Raw genomic sequence first — 18,973 nt, forward strand, 5'->3', positions numbered from 1 at the left:
ATTAGTTCCCTTCTGTCTACTTTCGACATGTGTAAGTTTTAAAACGCTTTCATCATTTAAAGATTGATTTAAGTCAAGATTTTGCCTATTTAGGAGCATTTTAGATAAAAAGTTACTTAGGTTCGCTAGGAAGGTTCTCTACAACAGAGCCTTCCTGAGAAGTCTACTGCTTTAAGATGGCGACTGTTTACTAACTATGGGTGTAACGGTATACCAAAATCTCGGTTCGGTACATACCCCGGTTTTGAGGCCACGGTTCGGTTCATTTTCGGTACAGTAAAAAAACAAAATGCAAAATATAAATGTGATAGTTGTTTATTACAGTTTTTTGCTTTCAACAATAGGAACATTAGCCTATACAAAGTTAGAATTCTGCTCAAAAAGTAGCGGGTTTTTAAAGTAATCCAACAACAATTTGCCTTTCAGACCCCGCGTATTGGTCAGCTTTCTTTCTGAAAGAAAGAAGAACAAAGAAGTCCTGTGCTAAAGAGAAAAGCAATCCCAACGACAAAGATTTTAACTTTTACAAATGAAATGCCTCAATGAATCTTTTTTTCCCTATGAACGGTTTTCAAAATCTTTATTGGTGGATTTTCTCAAGTTAAAGCGCCACACAGAAATTATTAAATTTATTTGTGTAAGCAAGATTTTTATTCTTATTATTTAATTACAGGTGTTTTAGCTTATTTCAATTTATTTTATTTAAATGGGCTATTATTTATTTCATTATGTTTATATTTTACAAATGTGATGTAGTATTCATTTATATTGTATATTTTATGTTGTATAGCTTTAGTTCCTATGTGAATATTAGTTCCTACTTGTTTTGTTGTGGTAGGAGGGTTTTGTATTGAACACAGGGCCATGTTGGTTATTATTATAGCAGAGAAGACAGCAGTAAATCAAGTCAACTGTGCCCCGATCTACCACTCAAGATCTGATGGACTCAAAAAGTGGGTTACGATTGCATATTAGTTTGAAAATCGACCGGATCCACCGTATTTTTACACGAGGGACTTCCGGTCTGCCTGATCCTAGCGAGTAGTATTGACGCAGGAGGGCCGCATCTCACATCAAATAAACTCTGCCGTTCTTTTCGCGTGTGTTGCGTTGAGCCGCTTCTGGGACGCGTCTAACACGCGGCCGCACTGTGACTGGTGTGCATTGACTGTGTTCTCGCGGCGGCCACGTTGTCGCACCGTTGACGTTTCTGGGTAATATACTGTTTTACCGTGTTGGTCCTCATTATAGTAGAGAAGACGGAGTAAATATAATCTACACAAAGAAACTGTAACCCGATCGACTCACAGCCTCGAAAAGTAAGGGTTACATCACGTCAGAAACTTGTTTGGTAAGCCTCCGTTTTGAACCGAGCACCCCGTACCGAAACGGTTCAATACAAATACATGTACCGTTACACTCTTATTACTAACGCATCTTGTTCTTTATACATGTTGCTAATGCCGCCGTGTCTGTCATTTGCATCTAGTTCTATAATATGTGATATCTACCGTAGCATCATGTGGGCGTAGTTTGTAGGCTATTGGCTACAGTCAAGTATTATTGGAGCCACCTAGCATCGGGTTTGCAGTGGCGTCAGACCTCCCTTGCCTCCTCCCCACTCCTGCTCTGCTCTCTCGTCTCCGCGAGTCAGTCTCTCTCAGAATTTTCTCGCGTCATTCAACCAACATAGTAACGCATAGTAACGTACGCCTTTCCCGCCTCAGTAACGGTGACGGCGTTGCCAAGATGAGAAAAGTAATTTAGATTTCTCACTACTGCAAAAAATAACGCCGTTAGTAACGCCGTTATTAACAACACTGGTGGCCATATACCATATACTACAGAGCTGCATACCAGATTTCCTTTGTGACATCAGCTTCTGTATGCAGACCGCTGACAATGTTCAATTGCTCGGCCTGTAGAAAGGACAGAAGAAAAGTATTTAGGCCCCAAGTTTCCCCAATAAGCCATGTAGAGAATTGGCCAGTTTCAGCAGTAGACTGCGTATTTTGTTCCACCCTTGTCTCGCATGTTTGGGTACATGCAGGAGTGAAAATGGGCTGGAACGCTGTTCCGGTATACGGTGCTTTGATCTCGAAAATATAACTTGTCTGCAACTGTCAAAACCCAAGGTAAAAAAAAAAAACAAGAAAACTGCCAGGCTGCCACACACTCTTCTCCACGAAGAAAACAATCTACCTTGACAGGTGGAAAAGCGCTATATAAGTATAACACCACCAACATCAGATTTACTGTACGTACAAGTGTTAACAAGCATAATAAAGTGCTTGTGTAGCGTAACCCTTCTCCACCAATATTAATTATTTATTCATTCAACGGACGGCACGGAGGTTTCCCCAGATGATGCAGTTATCAGAGTATGACGATAACGAGTCACGTCAATGTGCACTCAGCAAAGCAAACCACCCTAAATTCAGTTGTTTGTTCAATTTGCTGACATACTGACATGTGATCGGCAGTTATAGTAGTATGAAAAAGTATCTGAAGCTTTTTGGTATTTCTGACATATCTGCATAAAATCACCATCAAATGAGATCTGATCAAATCACACAGATTAAAAAGTCTGCTATAACTAAAATCACCTAAACATTGAAAGAGTCTGCTACAACTCAACCCAACTAAACATTGATAGGTTTTCATATTTTAATGGGGATAGCATGCAAACAATAACAGAAGGGGGGAAAAAAAATAAGTGAACCATCACATTTAATATTTTGTGGCCTCCAACCTTTGGCAGCAATAACTTCAACCAGACGCTTCCTGTAGCTGCAGATCAGTCCAGCACATCGATCAGGTCTAATCTTGGCCCATTCTTCTCTACAAAACTGCTGTAGTTCAGTCAGATTCCTGGGATGTCTGGCATGGATCGCCATCTTTAGCTCATGTCACAGCATCTCAATGGGGTTTAAGTCTGGACTTTGACTCAACTCCAGAACGTGTATTTTCTTCTTCTGAAACCATTCTGAAGTTGATTTACTTCTGTGTTTTGGATCATTGTTTTGTTGCAGCATCCATCCTCTTTTGAGCTTCAACTGTCTGAGAGATGGCCTCAGGTTTTCCTGTAAAACATCCCGATAAACGTTTGAATTCATTCTTCCATTAATGATTGCAAGTTGGTCGGGCCCTAAGGCAGCAAAACAGCCCAAAATCATGATGCTTCCTCCACACATGACGTTGTGTGTTGCTCCCAAACAATTCAACTTGGGTTTCATCAGTCCACAAAAATTTTGCCAAAACATCTGGAGTGTCCAAGTGCCTTTTTGCGAACATTAAACTAGCATCAGTGTTTTTTTTTTAAGACAACATTGGCTTCTGCCGTGGAGTCCTCCCATGAACACCATTATTGGCCATAGTTGATGTGTGCACAGAGATATTAGACTGTGCCGGTGATTTCTGTATGTCTTTAGCAGACACTCTAGGGCAGGGGTCTCCAACCCAGTCCTCAAGACCCACTGTGGGTCCTAGTTTTTGTTCCAGCAGAGACAGTTGAACCAATGAGGATTCTGCTAAAACAAGCTACACCTGACTGCGATCAACTGATTGCACTTGTAAAACACCAGTTTGGGGAAAAAGTGTTGTCACCTTGTATGGTAGGAATGAAATCCTGCACCCACAGTGGGCCTTTGTGGAATAGGTTGGGGACCCCTGCTCTAGGGTTTTTTTTGTTTTGTTTACCTCTCTGAGCATTCTGCGATGAACTTTAGTCGTCATCTTTGAACTTTAGTCATCATCTTTGGTGGACGGCCACTCCTTGGGAGAGAAGCAAAATTTCCAAACGCTCTCCATTTGAAGACAACTTCTCGGACTGTCGATTGATGAACAGCCAGACTTTTAGAGATGGTTTTTGTATCCTTTCCCTGCTTTATACAAATCAACAATCCTTGATTGCAGGTCTTCAGACAACTCTTTTGACCGAGCCATGATGCACAGTTGCACACCAGACAATGCTTTTCATCAAGACATTTCTTACTAGGTGTGTGTTTTATAGTGGGCAGAGCAGCTTTAAACCAGTCATCAGTGATCGGCACACACCTGACTTAAAATGTTTGGTAACATTTTTTTAAGTCTCCTTAGGGAGAGGATTCACTTACTTATTTTCCCCCTTCTGTCATTGTTTGCATGCTATCCTCTTTAAACTATGAAAACCTATAAATGTTTGGGTGGTTTTAGTTAAAGCAGACACTGTATTTTCATCTGTGTGGTTTTGAAAAAGATCAGATCACATTTGATGGTTATTTTATGCAGAAATTCCAAAAGGTTCGGATACTTTTTCATCCTACTTTAGGTAGCTCTGATTCGTATTGGTTCAAATGCACATTTTCTGGAACAGAAAAACAGCTAAAAAGAACAAGCTTGTTGAAGTGATGCTATAAAAAACGGGTAATTAAACAGAAAACTGATCAAATCTTAAAGAGCAAGGAAAGAGTTGAACAGGCTTATGTATTATTTATTATTTGCTCTAATGGGGAGGTTCAGAAAATCTTACCTGTCAATGTGCATTTTGGACAACTTATTTATTGCCTTATGATTTAAAAAAGTCAATGTTTGCGCAATCTTCAAAATATATTCCATTTCACTGCGCATAATATAAGTGATTTGTACTTTTGTGAATGTGTGTTACTTTTATCTTTATTAAAAAACTAAATGTAAATGTTTACATCAACCTAAATTTTAATGTACATCCTATGTTCTTAAGTAGTTAAAATTGAGATTTTGCATTTCGATGTGAGGAAATGAGGGAAAATAAAAATTAGGAGATGGGGTTGAGGTTACTGATGTTTTTGTTAACTTTTGTTTTGAAAATCATTTAAAAAAAAAAAATTTTGAATGAAATCATTTTTTTTATGTCTTATATGAATAACTGTGCCAAAAACAGTTTTCTTTGCCTTTCAGTGGTTTTAGGAGGTTTGACCTCCCTCCCCCCAAAAAAATCTGGCTCTGTGGTGACCCTCATATCAGGGAGTTTCGGCAAGAAACTCTAGCCACTTTCATCCCTGGGACCTCTGTCAGAATACTCACACAAGTAGACCAATTCACAGTGGGAAGTCACTAGGGGTGTGCCATCTTAGGCACCCCACGATTCGATTCGATTACGATTCAGGACGCCACGATTCGATTTTTTAATCGATTATCGCGATATCGTCTATGATCGCGGTTATCGCGCTTATCACGATTATCGATGCATCGTGCAGCACTGATTACTAAAGCAGCCAAGCAAATTTATGTCCATTATTTATTTAAAATATCCTTATGATTCAACAGGAAAGATGGAATAATGCCCATACAACAAAAAGCTGCCCTTAAGCTGCTTTTTTTATTTATTTCGTTTTACAAGAAAGTGCAAAATGCTTAACTATTTTAAAGGGAGTACTCATTTCTCTCAACAATGCAATGAAATTTACACTGGTGGAATGAATTCGACATTTTCTGGACACAAACAAAGTGTCTTTAGAAATAAGACTTCTTTTAACCAATATACTTTGTTTTCACAGTGTTACCTCTTGGAGTAACAGGTGGAAATCTCAACTGGTCTTGACACTGCTACACTCACACTCATTACAGCGCGCGCACTTTCTTCTCTTTCTATTTCGCATGTTTGTAGTGTTACCACTGTACTTTATCATGGTTTTACAAGTTCTGCATATGAAATACACGTTAGCGAATTAGCTCATTAGCTTAGCGCTCGGCGCTAACTATTAACATCTCAAAAACAACAACAATAAAGGCTAAACAGTACAAGAGGGTTCTTGTACTCACCTCTTATAGATGCACACGGGTCTTAGCAACACACTCAGGATATTTTTTTTAATTGAAATGCCTTAAAACTACAGCTGGTCATCTGAAAGGCAAGGAGCAACGAGCAAAGAACTATCTCTCTTCCCCTCTCGCTCTAAAAATGCGCACAAAAGCGCGACCGGCTTCTGGTCCTGCCTGCCATATACACAAATTTATTTTCCAGTCTTTTAAAAAGGAGTAAATCTATCTTCCAGTAACTGGGAGCATCCATCATAACGTTGTGTGTGCGTCCGTTAACGGTGTCCGGGCCGCAGACGTGTCTTGAATTTCGTTTCGCTACGAGCGTTGTTAGGAGTGAAAATAATCGTTTTTTAACCTTTATGAATCGTAATCGAATCGTCACGTGTCGAATCGCGATGCATGTAATAATCGATTTTTTGGAACTCCTCTAGAAGTCACTCTATGTTCTTACCAAGTTTCTAACAAATGATATAACGAACAATAAGCGAAAGATTGGCCAAACTGCTTGCCGGACAGCAGAACTTGACCTGGTCTTCAAGTCGCCGGATACGGATCCGCGCAGTTTCCTGGTTTCGGTTTGCTTCCTTCAACTTGTCTTTGAGTTCTGCCAGGCTAGAGTTTTTAGTCACAAGCTCCTTCTCAAGCTCCTTCATCTTGTTCTCAAACATTCTGAGGACGCAATGGGAAAAAAAGAAAAGCAACATTTAGCAAAAACATCTGATGATGAAAGCATGCCTTCTTACCGAGTCACAACAGATGTCTTGCTGGACTTCCCATCCGTGACATCCACAGTGGGTCGTGACAGCGCATCACGGAGTCTTTCCTTTGTTTCCTCCAACTCGGCTTCCAGCTTCTCGCAGGACTGTTCCACGCTGGTCTTGGACAATTGCAGCTTCTCTACAGCCTCCGCTTCCTGACGACGACATTTAACAACGGATAAGCTTACAATGCGTCGTCAATTTAATACATTAAAGTGGACACTTTGCACAACTCGTGAAAATGACTTGTCTTTATAAAATAGTTAGAAACTCAAATACAGGTAGTCCCCGGATTACGAACGAGTTCCGTTCCTAAGGTGGCGACGTAACCCGAAATTCCATGCAAGTCGGAATTTACCCTTTAAAAATTCTAAACTAACCAAAAAGTCCAAAAGTATAGTATTTTGTTTGATGGTGGAGGATACATTGCCCTCTTGTGGCAGCATTGGGTCTGGCTGGACTGTTGTTTAATAATGCTTCCATGCAGGAGCACTCAGACATATCAAGTGAAGGATAGCTGCGCTCTGGTTTGGCCCACATTTGGCTGTAAGTTGTTTCAGCTAATATATATTTGTGTATGCATTTGTAATTAGGTTGAGAGCTATGGTTTGTGGAGTTCCATGTGAGCCATTTGCTATGAGAATTGTAAATACGCTAGCATTCGTTACATTTAAGCTAGGGGACTTTTGTGTGGAAAATTAGGCTAATTTATTCCACTAAATTTACATATTGATCGGACTAGATGGACGTTTGAACACCAATTGTTTTTTGTCGAGTGTTGTATTGTTAAAATGCGTGTTGTTTTTAACAGATGTGTACATATGTGTTATAGCTTTACAAATTGTCAAAAGTGAAGTAAAAAGCTTCAAAAAGCACAATTGCTTTGTTTGCCGTCAGCCAAGCTGAACTACTTCACGTGAGGACAGAACAAGTTTGCCTGGAACTTCAGACTCACCGCTATTCCAGCAATAGAGTCTGGTGACCGTTCCGCGGATCACATTTGCAAGGTGGAGCAAGCCACAGCAAACAGACAGCGGAGTGGACCAACCAGCGACGGGCTGACGTGACGTTGATAAATCGACAAGAAACTCTTGCGCAGGGAAATGAACATACGAGGAGAGCGGAGAAGTTTATTCAACATGGCTAGTGCGAGAGACTGTTGGTTTTAGGGACTATGCGTTTTTGGTCACTTAAAACTGAATTTATCGCGGATTGGAACATATTCTCGACTCTCCCGTTCACCATCTGTATTGTCTGTATTGTTGTGGAGACGACTCCTGACGCGCAAAAGTGACGTTGCTTGTTAAGAACACATCATGCAAATAAACGAATCTGATTGCACGGTACTTTCGTTTGGGCTTGAGAGGCCAATGAGGAGCTGGGTCCCAGACTGTTCTCCCAGTGTTTAAAAAATATAGGGAGAACAGTCTGGCCGTGCCAGGCAAAGAACAAGTCATGTTAATAAAGTAAAAAATAAGAAAGGTACTTAAAAAAAAAAAAAAAAAAAAAAAAAGGGGCCGGAGACAAAATGGCAGAGGAGACTCAGCATCATAAAGATGAAATCGCGTAAATCGTAACCCGGGGACTAACTGTATACCCCAAATGCTTTTGTATCTTTCCTTAGCAACTTTTAAAAATGTAATATTTCATTTGTTAGCATGGACATTTTAAAAGCAGAGCAAAGACATAAATACGAGTGAAGACTTAACTTCTGCAAACAACCTGAACTAAACTATCAGTTCAACATACTGTACGTCCTTGAAATCAAATACTTGCAACTTTCATATTGGCCAGCATTTTGGCTGCTTCCTAGGGCGTACATAAAGAGCCCACAAATGTACCAATAAATGAAGTTTTTCATTGGAAAGCGGTATATTATTTAATCAACGTCAAGCTTGGTCTTTATTGTCACCCGTTTGATTTGTTTTCGTAGCCGTTCATTCTCCATCACAATCTTCTCCAGTCCCCTGCATTTAGATTCCAATTTGCGAATCTCTGCCGCATGCTCACCCTTCACTTTGCTGCATTCGGCCTGTAAATAAAAAGACTATTGGTAAAGGGTGCTTCAGTAAAAACGTGCATATTGTGCCAGCAACAACCTGAAGCTTTTTGTATTCCTGCTCCAAGGCCTTATCCTGACTGTGAGTTGAGTTTTTCTTTAGTGCCTCATTCTCCTTTTTTACCTTCTCCACCACCTTCTTCATCAACTGGATGGTCTTCTCAAGTTCAGAAACAGTCTTACCGCTGTACACAAACTGTCGAAGATCCATATCTTTTTTTATCAATTGTCTAATTTCATGAAAGGACGCAAGTTTTTAATTTCTAAAGAATCATACTTTGGTATTGGCCAGCCTTTTCTGCAAATCAGCACATTCCTTTTTTAAGGCACTGATCAGTTCCTCCTGGTCTGCAACTTTACTCTATTAAAAAAAAAAAAAAAAAAGATTTTGAAGCATGAGTCTTTAATAAGCAGTAATACCGTATTCCTTTAAAGCAGGGGTGTCCAAACTTTTTGCAAAGGGGGCCAGATTTGGCGTGGTAAAAATGTGGGGGGCCGACCTTGGCTGACGTCCTTTACGTAGAACAATATATTTAAGCAAAATTTAGCAAGCCATTCAGTGTGTCGCATTTGCTTTATTATTGTTTTAATGAATAATTTCAACAATCTCGCAACTAGCCTTTGCGGCGTTCTCTTTCGACTCTCGGGCTCTTGCAAAATACTACGGCTGTGAAATTAAACTAGCTTCAGGTTGCTTCAATTTCTCGCTGCGTATCTTCCCTGTAATCTTGTCGTACATGTCAGCGTGTCTTGTTTGGTAATATCGCCTCACATTGAAATCAGCGACTGTCTCTTTGCAAATGAGGCAAGACACAGTTGTTGCGTATTTTAGTGAAGAAATAGTCCAATTTCCACCTATCTTTGGGGCGTCGGCCGTCACAGTCAATTTTTTTTTTTGTTGATTGACGCCATTTTAGAAAATTGGAAGTAGAGGGTCACACTGAGTAATGTTGCTTAGCCCTTAAATACCTGCAACATGAAGCAATTATCAGAGAATCCCAAAATTTGAAAAATAAGGTCCTAATGAAACCTTTTTTTCCAAATTTGTGAAAAGAAATGTCAAAATGAATATGTGTAATAAGCGCTCTAATATCTATAAACCATGCTAAATTCAGTTCAGTTCAGTTTAAATTCTAAATTAGTCTGAAAATCATGAAATTTTAGGTGTATCAAATGTGATACATTTGGCAATAAAGGGTTAAAGTGCTGCTGCCTTTTAGTGGGTAAATGAGGAGCAGCATTTTGTGTGTAAGCTACTTCATGTGCTGGTTGCAGTACTGCTGACCAATTTATTAAGTCTGTGTGCGGGCCAGATGTTATTGACTTTATGACAAGAGGCTGGGGGCCAGATGAAATCTGACCACAGGCCGCATTTGGCCCCCGGGCCGGACTTTGGACATACCTGCTTTAAAGGATCGAGAACCCAAGTATTCGTTGCTATTTGCCATTTTGTCACTTTACATATTTGAGCCATGTTTGCGTACTAATAGGCACATTATGACGAAGTATTTTTCAATGCCAGAAATCATGTAGGAAATTATGTGTACCTTCAGCTTTGGCAAGTCGATGTTTGCCTGTGCCAGTTGGAGACGGAGCTCCAGATTCTCTGAAGCTAGTCTGAGATTTTCTTTTTGCGTGTCATGATCTCTTGGCATCACCGTATCGTTCTCTGACACCTAGAGTAAGGCAAAGATGAGACTTTGGTAAAGAGTAATATCTAGCAAGCTCTGTGTGGAATTTGTACCTACAACACTGCTTGTGGAAATGAAAGGCATTGAAGGGGGGTAACTATCAAACTACTGCAGTACTAGGGAATGACACTGGCCTGGAGTACCTTCAGATTTCTTTGCAATCTGCTTTCCAGCTTTTTTACACCATCCTCTCCGTTTGTTTCCTGACAGCACTGTCAAGGTTTTGTGCATTTGGTCACATCTGGAATATCTTTCCTTGACTCTCGAAGACACATCAACTTTTTCAGGCTTTTTTGTACGCGGTTCCCCCTCATCTTTATTACTATTTTTACTAGCCAATCCATCATCTTTACTAATGTAACCGTGCGGGCAAGCCAAGCCCCTTGGTAATAATAAAACCACAGGTCTTGCAAAAATAAGGAAGCAGGAGATGTGGTGGCACAGTGAACAACAATTTATTTCCGTGAATTCATTTTACCAGTCATAAATAAAAACCACACTTTATCCAAAATCCTAAAAATCTTTGAATACATTTGGAAAACAAAATAGGGGTGCACGTCATCCATTTTTTGAAACCTCCTCAAGGCCGATACCAGTACAATAACCGTTTATAAATCATTTTTAAATGTATATTCACCTGACCTGCAGGTCAAAAATACTCGTAGTGGATTCAGCATAGATTTGCCTTTGACCTAACCAGATTTTTCTCGATGACATGAACATTACAGTTATGAACAAAACAAAGACAAGAACAGTTTTGACTTCAAATAAAGTGCCCATATTTATTTTTCAAATCAATGCAATTTGAGTCAATCACAATCAGTCAATGTCAGAGACGATGTGTTCCCCTGAACAATGAGCACTGAACTAAAACAAACCCAACAGGTATTGTGTTTTGTCAGCAGATCAAACATTTAGTGCAACAGGAGTGGAGACTGTTGGGGTCTATGTCCATAAAACAACTTTCTAAACCTGGCAATTATAGGACAGCAAACCTATCAATAGAGGTGCATGAAACAAATGTACACATCCCAATCCACCGGCACCATCCCAAAAATATTATCGGTCCGATAATAGGAATTATGACGTCATCCCAATAAATCTAGTAAGTTTCATTTACCGGTCCGATAATATTTTTGGGACTGTGCCGGAGGATTGGGATGTATGCGTTTGTTTCCACTCCTGTTTTGCCAGTATGCAATGTTTTGTTACAGTTCTAGAGGCCGTATTTTTCCATCACTTAGTGATAAACCTCACTCTGGCAATTAGCAGATGTTTGCATTTTACAGTGTCATGATTACAAGTTCTTGAAAGGCCTTTTGGTTATTGATAGGCTTTCTGTCCTATAATTGTCAGGTTAAGAAAGTTGTTTCATGGACTACGACCGCAAAAGCCTCCTCTCCTGTTACACCAAATGTTTTATCTCCTGATAAAGCCCATACCCTGTTGGGTTTATGTTTTAGTTCAGTGCTCATTTTCAGGGGAATACATTGTCAATGATATTGACTGATTGATTGTGATTGACTCAAATTATATTTATTTGAAAAAAATAAATATGGGCACTTATTTGAAGTCTAAACTCGTCTTTGTTTTGTTCATTATAATAATGTTCATGTCAATATGAAAATTTTGGTGAGGTCAAAGGCAAATCTAGTGATGGGTCCAGTGATACTGATGCGCCGGCGCGCACGCAGAGCTCTCGGAGCAAACCCTGCGTTGGTGCGCGCATCGCTACAAGAAAATCACGTGACCATTGCATGAACTCATTGAACTGTGTCGACACAGTCATGACGCGGCAAACTGGTTCAAAAGGAAGCGCGTCTGTCAACGTGATGGAGCTGCTGAAACAATCCACATTTCACGGTTACTTCCTCGTTGTCTATATGCTGTGGAAATGGACGTAACACAGGGAAAACGCACTAGTCATCTTCCATTCAAAATACCATTAATTTTAAGGTAACTGTTTTAGTTTATTAGTGTGACGGGTAGACGCGGGTCCGTCGTCTGCGGTGCGTGGAAATATCCCTTTTGCTGCCTTCAAGAATATACGTCAGCATTTAACCAGCTAGCTTAGTGGTAAGAGCGCTCGCCTTTCGTCCTCGACGCGTCATGCGTGCGGGTATGAGTCCTTGTCTGAACGTGTTGAACGAATCGCGTCCCGCGGCTCCAAGTGAACTGGTTGTATTGTTAACATTTTTTTTTTCCCCCAGATGAAATGTCTTATTTGTACTTTCAACCTGTCATATACAAACAGTAGCCACCTCCTCAATGTTGAAGCATTATTGGGCCTTTCAACCTGTCATATACAAACAGTAGCCCCCTCCTCAATGTTGAAGCATTATTGGGCCAAGCATGAGAATGAAGTTTCTGATAATCCCAAAATAAACACAGGTATAGAGCCATTCCTTTACTTACCCACAGTAGCTTTTTTTTGGTAATTTATTAGAAATCAGTAATTAAGCTATAATTTATTCATTACTTCAATTTTTTTCCGATGGGCTATGGTAGCACTTAGATGACGAAGTGGGGAGTCAAGGAGGTAATGCAACTGTAGATTAAATTGCAAAAGTGCATCGATGCACGGCTGAGCCGAACATGGCACGCAGTGCAAGTTTTCTTCAATACTGGAGGAGCCAATGGACCTCTTATCCAAACTTCTTTCAACTGGCTGAGAAATTCTTGTGCATGCTGGCATCGTTGGTTCCATACGAGTGTGTGTTATCAACAGCAGGTGAAATTGCTTGTTTAAAAATAAATAAATAGGTACCAACTAAATTTTAAACATTAAAAAAACTGATTTTGATTTTTTTTTTTAATCAGAATAAAAAGGCCACAAGCATCCTCATTCACCCATTCATTATTACCTACATTTTTAAATTATATGTTCACATAATCTAAAGATAAGGAATAATGCAATATGAATGCAAAGACTTAATTGATTTGATTTTACATGATATGTCATCATTTCAGTGTCAGTCTGTCAAGTGGGTTGCCTGTAGGGATTTTTTATGTCCAGCGGGTGTCAGTATTCAATGACAGTATCCACACTGTGTCAACACAGTGTATCACTGTGTCGATACGCTTCATGAGGTCTCAGAGACCCATCACTAGGCAAATCTATGCTGAATCCACCACTAGTATTTTTGACCTACAGGTGTTCAAAAATTGAGTTTAATATGAATTTAAAAATTCTTTATATATTATCAGTTATTGTATCGGTATCAGCCTTGAGGAGCAGGAAGTTATCATTATCGGTATCGGTTTGAAATTGATATCGTGCACCCCTACCTATCAATAACCAAAAAGCCTCTCAATAACTTGCAAACATATCACTGTAAAATTCAAAACATTTTCCAGTATCGATAAGGCTCATCACTCAGTGATGGAAAAATACAGCCTCTAGAACAGTAACAAAACAGGAGTGGAAACAAACGCACACATCTCAATCCACCGAAACCGTGCCAAAAATATTATGTAGTATCAGGCCTATTATAAATGTTATCGGATTTGACGTCATATTCCTATTATCGGATCGATAATTATCGGACCAATAATTATCGTGCACCTGTAAAACAAAATCATAGCAAACTCAAATCATATGTGCAAATTCCCCTAACCAAGAAAAAGGCGAAAAAGGAAAATAAGTTTACACTTAAAGTAAAATATTTAAAACATACTTTTAAGCTAAAATCTTTAAAACCCTGATTTGAGAGCTCAATTAAAGGAAAGCTTGCTCAAAGAGTGACTTGATTACAGGGAAACTTGATTAAAGGGAAGCTTGATCAAAGGGTGACTTGATTACAGGGACACTTGATTAAACAGCAGTGGCCGAAACCACTCTCGCTCCAGGCGGTCACTCACGCTTACAAGCCTGTTCTTGGGGCCACTTTCCCTTTACAGGGTCGTGTTTTCACTGGCGACAAAAGACAAACAACTTGGCAGCATGCACAGGTGTTGTGCATGGGCTAATTTATAGGGCACGACAAGAGGCGTAGCAGTGAGACGGCCATGAGGCGTTCAAGACTATGGGAAAATTGGGCACCCGTACTTTCCACCTAGTTACACTATCTTTTCTTTCATCTTCTGCTGAGACTCATGATTCACGCTCTGCGATTTCCAAACCATATGGGGTGTCTACAGATTCACTTACCTTGCCTACCATCTTGTCTATGTCCTCTATATCATTTTTGTCTTCTGCCAAGTGTTCAGCCACCTCAAGGCTTGTACCCTTTTCTTCAGGGTTGCTTTGAGACTTTTCAGGAGTATTTCTGCTAACGTCAGGGCTCACGGAGGTGCACCGTGGTTCATCTGGATTTTGTATTGCACTTGCTTTTAATGGCCCGTAACCCACATCAAATGTCATACCTTGAAACGCCTTCAAGTTTTCCCCATTTGCATGCAATGGAGCAGACTGATGCAAGTCAAGAAAAAAATAGTGAAAGATAGCAGAATGGATGAAAATAAATTCCGTGTGTGAATACTTACATGTGGTCTCGAAGGAGATATCTGATTCTCAACGGCTTGCAGTCTTTCCTCCAGCTGGCGGTTCCTCCGAGTCAGATCTTCCACAGCATCATCATGACTTAAAGCCTGTTGCTGCCTACAAGGTTCCCAGATAAACAAAAGAGCAATCATTTGGTTGTTTTTTGAGAAAAAAAAAATTGTGTTCCGAGCTAAAATTTTTTTCAACAGCCTGTTTTAGAGATGCATCTGGGCAAGTGGAATGGAAAGAAATACGGAACTTAAAATACTATAATGCATTTGTATTGAGGTTGCAACAACTAATTGATTAATAAATTGCCAACAAAGTTGATAATCTTTTACCGGCAGCTATGAGCAGTCCCGTTTCAGTCCTTGTTTGTGTGGAATGCAAAGATACGTGCGCGCCAGTGATTAGACAAAGAGAGAAAGAGTTCACTGCTACACTCAGGTTGGGTTGCTGAATCGATAATGCAGGTAGTCCCCAGGTTACGAACGAGTTCCGTTTGTAGGCTGGCGATGTAACCTGAATTTCCGCTTAAGTCAGAATTAACCCTTTAAGTACCCCAAGGTACCCCCTGGACCTCAAAATACCTGTCCAAAAATATGAATTATACATCATTAGATAAAGTAAAAAATAGGATACTGTGAAGTACATTGTGTTAATAACCATTATATTCAATGACTAGTCAGGTTTAAAACATAAAAATAAAACTTCGGGCTTTACTTGGAAGTGAGCCGCTGTGCTGAGAGAGAGAAAAGGGCGCTGTGGAAAGAGTAGAGAGGCGAGAGAAGGAGGATATCATGGCCGCTCAGGTCAGCAGTTTCCCCTCTGTTAACGCGAGACTGCCGTCCAAACTCCAAAAAATGGATCAAGACTCGCAAGAGGGAAAGCAGCAGCAGCAGAACCCCCTCCACCAGGCACGACGATGCAAGACCCTGCTTTGACACTGGCCATCTGGGAGATGTGGACGTCCGCGCCCGAGCTACTGGATGTCTCCCAGCCCACTGCCCCTAGGCTGGATGTCGTCATCTCTCATTGCTCAACATGAACAACAACAGCAGCTGCACGAGATCAAGAAAGTGGGAGCTGATGCCGTCGAAAGTCGAAATTGCGTAAGTCGAGTTCGTCGTAACCCGGGGACTACCTGTATTACAAAGACTTGAGAATGAGATTGTCTTTTGTGTTGTTAGACCCAGTGTGCCTCCGTCAGCGGGGTGTAAATGAAGCCAATTGTGTTGTTTGTATTCTTGATTGATGAGATGTTACTACTTAGTACGCAGCACTAAGATAGTGATTATGCTAATCAGTGACTTAAGTGTCTGTCTGTATTGTGTTTCAGCGAAGCATATTAGCACTTGAGTTATAGTTAGATAGTAAAGTTGTCTCATTTCTTTTTATAAAGAAACCACACACATAAACCCATTCATATAACTGCTTAAAGTCTCCTTTCAACACAAACTCCCAAACTGTAAACTGTCATACAAAAGCGTGTGCTTTGAAATTGGATTTGGACTGAATTTATGAACAACTGTTTGATAAAGAAAACTAATTCATTACAGTTTGCCTCCTCCTTATTCGATTTTTTTAGGTTGTTAAAAGAAAATAAATGAGTAACAATTTATATCAGTGCTTTGCCCACAAGAAATACATTGGTCCGATTAATCAATTAATCAATCGTCCGATTAATCGATTATGAAAATAATCGTTAGTTGCAGCCTTAGAATGTATAAAGAGGAGCAAGACAGGTGCTTTCAAAATGTGCATTTCCCAAATGTGCAAGTAGATTTTCTTAACAACTCGTAGGCAGACAGGCTGGAAAAATGAGATCTTTCAATTTAAGGTCAAAGTCAAATTTACCAGACAAGGTACCCTACATGAAATAGTACCCCAAAAGGCAGTACACATACTTGATGGAGATCAACTCAGTCTCCAGCTCTGCATTCTTTTTCGTAAGCTCCTCGATGTGCTTTTCGAGCTCATCTCGTCTTGCTCCTGCCACCTGGTCTGCCGTTACTCCTCGAGCCTTTGTTTTCCTCAGCAGAATGTTCTTCTCTCGCTCCAGTCTAGATCAGCGATGTAAAAAAAAAAAAAAAAAAAAAAAAAAAAACAGTGGTCATCAATTGTCCCTTTACAGTTTCTAGCTTTAGGACTATTATTTCCACAGAAGAGTTGCACAACAGTTGCTGGGAACTGCCATTTTAAAATGAAATCAATAGTTTTAAACCACAACAGGGCATTATGGGATTTTTGCAGTTATGTTTTCCACACCTGGTATAGAGGTCTTTTATAGTGGTGAGCTGTTTGGACAGAGTGTCGTTTTCTTGTTCCTTGTCCTTCAGAGCAGTCTTTACCTTCTCCAATTTAGATTGCCACTTCTTACCCTCCTCCCACAGCAGTAGTTCCTCTTTGTTCTGTCAAATATAAGAATTAATGAATGAATGAAAATCAGCTTGAAAAAAGTGGAAAATTGTAGTTTACTGCGCATCTATACGGTACGGGTCAGTTTTACAAACCTTTCCCTGATTGACTCTCTTGAGTTCGGCACTCTTTTCCAGGTCTGACTCCAACTTCCTGATCTTTTTCTGCAAATTCTCAATAGTTTGCCCCTTTCCCTCTAGCACAGGTTGATTCTAAATTACAAAATATTTCAGTTTAGAATAACACCGCAAATGTGTTTGCATCCCATATATTTATAGTGCTGGCCAAAAGTATTGGCACTAGGCCTGTCTCGATAAATTTCAGTGGGCGATAAATTCTCTCATAAATTATTGCAATATGCGATTTAATTGCACCCTCCCAAATTTTTTTTTTTAACCAATTTAGAATAACACATTAAGAATACAGTATATATTAATAATACTAAGTGATATTAAGTACACCCATTTAAACGCAATAAACATTTACTCTTAAATTCAAAAATACCTTTTAAGAAATCCCAACTAAAAACAATAGACCATGCCTCTTTTAAGTAAAAGACAACAATATCAATATCGCACAGAAACACAGAATAAATAAAATGTCTTTTTCAAGGAAAGATAAAATTGCACTTCAATAACTTAAGCATTTAGGCACAGAGCTATAAAGTTGTAGTCACACAAACAATTGCACTTCAACAAAAGAGAAAAATACATTAATTAAGTTACAGCAAAAAAAAAAATTGGCTTCCCTAAGGTTAGGTTAATACTGCAGGTTTTAATGCCGAAATCCGATTTTTTTTTTCATGTCTGTTTTTTTTCGCGTGCCTGTTCAGATAGCCTTTGTCCATGGAGCCCGTTCAAGTATCACGCATACGCACTAATTCGCAGTCCGAGATGCGCTCAGCAAAGTGATCGCATGCGCAGAAGCATCAAAACAAATGACACATGCTAGCTGTATGTCATTCCAGGGTGATCATATTTTGATTTCCAAAAAGAAGACACAAATAACAGACATTAATCACAATAGGGCCTTCGCATGCTTAGTGCTCGGGCCCTAATAATCCCCGTTTAGTCTTATATTCAAATATATGGACTGATAGAACACATACACGCACGCACATAAGCCTTGACTTGTGTGCGTGACATGACGTGGGTGTGTCAATTTGCCCCGTCTCGGCCATGTAAGCAATACTGAAATATTGCTCATTCGGCGCATAGAATTAAAATCGAAAATTGTCCGGCTTATCTTTTTCTTCATTCATTTTTTTATGACCGTGTTCAAGCCCGCTTCTCCCGTCAGCCCTTGTCTTTTCTCCGGGTTAATTAATCTTATCACAATGCTATCTTGTAACTGTCAATGATACCGATGATGATAATAAACAACAACAACATCGCTCCCGTCCTGCCTGCCGCTTTCGCTTTGCTGATGTCGTTGCTGCATGAATTCCGATTCGGGAGACTTGAAAGTTCAGACCGTCAGCCACATTCTGGAAAAATGTGGCCCAGATCGGATTTAGACCACATACGAAAGTGACCCAGATGGGATTTGAAATGGTCCATTTCTATGTGACTTGTCACGTTCAGGCCGTCAAGTTAATGCCTCACTCGAGTCGGAAAAACACGAAAAATCGGATTAATGCATTAAGACCTGTAGTATGAACGTAGCCTTCGGCTAGGTTCAAATGTGTAAAACGAACATACCCAGAAGTCAAAAAAACAGTGTGAATCCTCATCATAGCATATTGTGCTGTTGGTAACAAAGAAGCCAAACTTTTTAACAGCAC

General features: G+C 39.9%; 2 protein-coding genes across 10 annotated transcripts in view; one reads left to right on the top strand and one right to left on the bottom strand.

Annotated features, from left to right (window-relative positions):
- The window catches only part of LOC130916810 (centrosomal protein of 290 kDa-like), a 57,181-nt gene extending 52,056 nt beyond the window's left edge, over positions 1-5,125 (top strand). For 4 of the 5 annotated variants that reach the window (XM_057837811.1, XM_057837809.1, XM_057837812.1 and 1 more), the window contains exon 42: positions 427-5,125. In XM_057837811.1, coding sequence (XP_057693794.1) covers positions 427-533 — 107 coding nt within the window. In that variant the 3' untranslated portion in view covers positions 534-5,125. The remainder of the gene's footprint in view (positions 1-426) is intronic. The other variant, XM_057837815.1, reaches the window with a different exon arrangement.
- cep290 (centrosomal protein 290) overlaps positions 1-18,973 on the bottom strand; it is a 72,442-nt gene that overhangs the window by 1,309 nt on the left and 52,160 nt on the right. For 3 of the 5 annotated variants that reach the window (XM_057837805.1, XM_057837804.1, XM_057837808.1), the window contains 12 exons: positions 17,286-17,402; positions 17,041-17,183; positions 16,680-16,835; positions 14,775-14,889; positions 14,440-14,700; positions 10,146-10,274; positions 8,876-8,959; positions 8,639-8,794; positions 8,452-8,571; positions 6,525-6,694; positions 6,309-6,450; positions 1,858-1,919 (listed from right to left, as the gene is read on the bottom strand). In XM_057837805.1, the coding sequence (XP_057693788.1) occupies positions 1,858-1,919; positions 6,309-6,450; positions 6,525-6,694; positions 8,452-8,571; positions 8,639-8,794; positions 8,876-8,959; positions 10,146-10,274; positions 14,440-14,700; positions 14,775-14,889; positions 16,680-16,835; positions 17,041-17,183; positions 17,286-17,402 (1,655 nt within the window). The remainder of the gene's footprint in view (positions 1-1,857; positions 1,920-6,308; positions 6,451-6,524; positions 6,695-8,451; positions 8,572-8,638; positions 8,795-8,875; positions 8,960-10,145; positions 10,275-14,439; positions 14,701-14,774; positions 14,890-16,679; positions 16,836-17,040; positions 17,184-17,285; positions 17,403-18,973) is intronic. The other 2 variants (XM_057837806.1, XM_057837807.1) reach the window with 2 other exon arrangements.

Source organism: Corythoichthys intestinalis, chromosome 5 (genome assembly GCF_030265065.1).
Source record: "Corythoichthys intestinalis isolate RoL2023-P3 chromosome 5, ASM3026506v1, whole genome shotgun sequence".
Lineage (NCBI taxonomy): Eukaryota > Metazoa > Chordata > Actinopteri > Syngnathiformes > Syngnathidae > Corythoichthys > Corythoichthys intestinalis.